General features: G+C 47.9%; 1 protein-coding gene across 1 annotated transcript in view; it reads right to left on the bottom strand.

Moving 5' to 3' along the window:
* The window catches only part of PPCDC (phosphopantothenoylcysteine decarboxylase), a 17636-nt gene extending 13305 nt beyond the window's left edge, over nt 1–4331 (bottom strand). Inside the window, exon 1 of the mRNA XM_009334142.1 lies at nt 4179–4331. Within this exon, the coding sequence (XP_009332417.1) occupies nt 4179–4331 (153 nt within the window). The remainder of the gene's footprint in view (nt 1–4178) is intronic.
* Nucleotides 4332–4872: the final 541 nt, after the last annotated feature.

Below are 4872 nucleotides of genomic sequence, written 5' to 3'. Positions count from 1 at the left end.
AATAACAGCTTGGAGCAGTGGAAAATCCCAGCCTTAGCATATCTTGGCCTTTGGTATATGGTCTTTGGTAATTTTCCCCGTTTCCTGCAGAAAAAGTAACGGGAGAACATAGCTGCACATAACGCCAGTATTTGGTACTACATGCTTGGTTCTTTGCCTCTTCTAAACGTCTGCTCTTTTTGAAGCGACCCTAGCTTGGAATCACAGCTGCCTTTCTAGCGCTTTCGAGCGCGAAGATCATATTCGCAGCAATCAACCGTATTGTTTCCATACTAACCTCGCCTCACAGGAAGCTGTTTGGAGCCAAGCAGCGACACCCACAAAGGTGCTAACACTGCTCTCTGCTATGCCACCGGCTTCAAGGAGGTGTTAACCCCGCAGCCTGCAAGATACTATTTATTTGGTGATCTTAAAGAGCAACGCGCAGTGTAAAGGGGCACGGCTGCTCTCTGAAACGGTACCAGTAGGCCAGGTCTGCACAAAAAGTTTTCAGCAGTAATGCTTGTTAGCGGTCCTGTAAAAAATTCTTATTTTACAGTTAGCCATAACCATACAAGGATTTTTAGGTGATCCGACTATCTTGGACATGAGGAAAAATTTCTTTCCTGAAAGAGTGGTTGAACATTGGCACAGGCTGCCCAGGGAAGTGGTTGAGGCACCATCCCTGGGGGTATTTAAAAGACGGGTAGATGAGGCGCTGAGGGACATGGTTTAGTGGGCATGGGGTGTTGGGTTGACGGTTGGACTCGATGATCTTAGAGGTCTTTTCCAACCTTAATGATTCTGTGATTCTATCTACCTTATGACATATTTTGTCACTTGCTACTTCAATTGCGTCATTATCCCGAATTTTCTAATCTAGACCAGAAATACCTATCTAAGGCTAAAGGATACACAAAAATCCCCAAAAGACACTCTGCTTTTCTTCCCTCATTTTTTTCAGGTGGTTCCATAACCATCTCCAATCTTAAAAAAAGACATATTTCTCCAAAGCGTAAGCTCAGGAACAGGGAGTAGCTGGCTGTCGAGTGCTGCATCCAACCCACTGCAAGCTAGAGCGTACCAGAGGGATATGTTCAAGGACTCCACCACTCCCCCAAGAAACTCTAGTCGTTACAACTCTACTAGTTAAATATCCTCCCTAATTGAGGTTTTCTGCTGGGGTGGGCTCCTGGATCCCTTGTTCTGAGCAAGTCCTTCAAGCCCCTCCAGCTACGTTGGAAAGAGATCAGTGTTCTCAAGATCACTTCAGCCTACACAGTTTTTTCTTTCTATTTACCTGGCACACCCTCTGTTTGCCTGTGGTTATATCTCTGCTTAAACAATAGAGTCGGTCTAGCCACGCTCAAACTCCTTTACTGGAGACAATTTAGAGTAGTTAGAGTCCTTTCACTTGGACCATTTCAGCCAATTCTCCAGAATAAACTTCCCTGCGAGAACTGCTCTCCTGTGTTGACGCAATATTGTTGGTCTCTGTTAGAGGATTCTGCCGTCACAGCTGTTTCTGCTTGGGGTAAGGGGGGGTGTATGATTTTTTTTTTTTCTTCTTCATACTTTCCCAGTTTTGACAGCAAAATCTTTACGCACAGACCGAGCGGCGGTAACAACTGCTGCAGAAGAGAACGAGTAGCTCCTCTGTTAAAGGGCACCTACAAGCTGACGTACAGGCTAGCTGGCAGGAGCGCAATGCAACGGCACGACAACGTGATTTAAGCCTAGAAGTCCGGGTGACGTCCTGTAGCTTCAAGGGCAATACGTTTCACCCACAGGAAAGTGTGCCGTTTCCTTTCTTTATGACTAACCAGCATCCTGCCAATATGGCTTTTGTCATCGTATTCCTGCCAGGCCGTTCAAAAATCCTAGGAATCGGCCCGAGACAACGTGTGTCAGTCTAGCACAGCCACGAGAGTTACCCACGGTGTCCTGACGAGACACTACGTGCTGTCTCCCCACACCACCAGGTGCAAGGGTAATAACCTGCCAGGCGTAAGCTGACGCCCTATAAATTTCCTAGATCTTCAAAGAGGTTAAACAAAAGGCAATAAGATGTAGTCACATCCATTACCACCCTCAAGGAGATGTTAAAGTTTAAGGAGTGCAAAATCACACTGCCAAGTTGTTCACCGCAGATCGTTTTAGCCAAAACATCAGTTTAAACTAACCACTCCGGTTTCAAGCCTCTGACCACATCTCCTTTGGTATCAAAGCCTTCCTCCGCTCCTGCCCTGCTTCCACCGATGGCTGTTTAAAGTTCTGTTCCATCAGTAAAGAAATTGATGCAACAGGCTGGTGCAGGACTTCACAAACTCAGCGGAAAAGCTACACTGACTCAGCAGGCTTTAGATCAGGCCTTGAAATCACATCAGAAACGAGTAAATAAATAATTTTCATCAACAAATTAAGCACCAGAAGCTCCTGGACTGGGTACTTCACTTTCACTTTTTATGCAACAAAAGCCTAAAACCAGCGGGCGCAAAGCCTGCAACAGATGTCACAGAACCTACGGGCCCTCACAGAGACTTCAGGTCCAGCCGTCTGCAGTTTTTAATTATGAACCAAACGCTCAGAGGGAAGGCACGCGTTTGACCTAGATTCCTACAGCGGATCATCTGCATTCTTCCTGTCACCTGCAGAGAAGGACGTTCCAAGCACCAAGAGCAAAGGAAAAGAGACAACAGCGAAGTCAATCCGCGAGACGGAAGATTAGAAGACGCATATCCTGCATCCCTCACTACAAAGAACACAACCACTGGAGCCGGCCCTGGCCTTGTCACCCCCCGCCTTCCTTGGCATCGTTTGTCTCCAGCCCTCTCACTCCAGGCTAGGACCTTCGGCCTCGCTGATCATTTCAGGTCAAGTAATAAATTAACTGAGGTCCCTCTCTGCAACCCACAACGCCAGCCCAGCTGGCAGAACAGGTGCCCAACAGCTCGCCACATCTTCGGTACCCTTCCCCGCTTGGATATCGACATCAGCCAGATACTTCAGAGTTACTCGGGGATTGCACCTCTTCTGACTCCGCGTTAGCGTATCGGCAGGTAAAGCCTCCTAAATCACAGAACAGTTTGGGTTGGAAGGGCCCTCTAAAGGTCATCTAGTCCAACCCCCCTGCCGTGGGCAGGGACATCTTCGACTAGATTGGGTTGCTCAGAGCCCTGTCCAGCCTGACCTGGAATGTTTCCAGGGATGGGGCATCCACCACCTCTCTGGGCAACCTGCTCCAGTGTTTCACCACCCTCAGCGTAAAACATTTCTTCCTCACATCTAGTCTAAATCTACCCCCTTTTAGTTTAAAGCCGTTCCCCCTTGTCCTGCCGCAACAGGCATCCAAATCATCCAAAAGGATACTGCTTAAGCAATCTAACAAATACATCCGGATATGTAAACGCACCCCCTTGCTCCTGCCACTCTTTCATTTCACTGCTCCAAAACGTTTGCTTCATTTCTTAAAAGCTAAAGGTTTTCCATGTTTCCCCTCTAACTTTAGTCTACAGCAAAAGTCAGCACACTGCCCTCCCTGATTCTAGTCACTAGTGGCCTCTGCTGGACACCTCTGTTACTCCAGACAATAAACTAGTTTTAAAAAAAAACCCCATAAAACACAGAGACACGTATAGCGGCTTGCATTTTCTATTTCTGTTCTTACAAGATCTGGTTTCCCTTTGTCGGTCAGACAGCAGTGTCCGTCTCTGCAAGCTCCACACCCCGCCTGGGGAAAACCGCAAGGTCCTAATTAAAGATTTCAAGTTCCGGAAAGCATCCACCTGTCTCCGTAGCCACATCTGGTAATTTCACCGACAGGGACCTATTCCAGGAAAAAAACCCCACAGCGAGGACCTATTCCATCATTTTGGGAAGAACGAAGCAAGCTGAACTGAAGAACGCAACTTTCGTATTCCAGAATCTAAATGTCTGCCTGTGGAAATATCCAGGAACAGTTACCGCCCTTGAAACCTGATTTAAAGCTAACTCTGAAGTATAAAGAAGCGTGAAATGATAGGAAAACGTATTAACCGATTTTCAAAAACAGGAGGATCCCTCCTGCAACAGATTTTCAAACCGAAGGGCTCAAAGCCAGAAGGAACTTTTCGTTTCAACAGAAGCCACGTAATCTCTCCTCGAAACGAGAAACAGGATAACGCCGACCTTACAAGACTTCTACCAATAGCTCTACTCACCCCAGGGATTTTCAGCAATTCGGCGATGAGGAGAGGCAGCTTCAGGGCAGCCACACTTCCAGTCACACCCACCAGGAGACGGGATTTTTTCGGCGGCACAGATGAGCTCTTTTCTGCAGGAAATCCTGGTTCTGGCAGCGAGAAGGGCTCCATGCTCTGATCAAACTCTACAAGCACAGAAAAAACAAAGCCACTTGACTAACGGTGCCTCCGAGCGAGGCTAGCACCAACGCCAACGTATTCCCGAGGGCACGGATTTAAGCCTGGACTACGCAGGACCCAGAGCAATTCAGCCTGAGGACGAACACTCAGACGCCGATCCGCAAAGCTCTCAAGCATGGGCAGACCTTTAAGCATAGCGGCAGCCTCCTCCTCCCGCTTAATTACAATTTTCTCTCGGATGCCGGTAAAACAGAACGCTAAAACCTGCACAGGGAGGCCACAAAAGCCTTCTGGGAAAGCCCACAGCTCCCGAAACAAAGATACACTCTCACGCGGTCCAGAATTTACAGTAAATGTACCTTTCACGCTGACTGCTGGGACCCCCAGCTGAGTCGGTCGCCCTTCGCACTCTCTGCTGAGTAACAAATGCGGGGAGACATTTTAATAATTGAAAATTTTGGGGCCCCGAGGCAAGCACCATCATCTTCCTTCCTGTTGTACCACCACGTATTTACAGCGGCGCTAGAAACGA

Source organism: Pygoscelis adeliae, unplaced genomic scaffold (genome assembly GCF_000699105.1).
Source record: "Pygoscelis adeliae isolate BGI_AS28 unplaced genomic scaffold, ASM69910v1 Scaffold861, whole genome shotgun sequence".
Taxonomy (NCBI): Eukaryota; Metazoa; Chordata; class Aves; order Sphenisciformes; family Spheniscidae; genus Pygoscelis; species Pygoscelis adeliae.
This window is presented reverse-complemented; position numbering and strand designations above follow the sequence as displayed.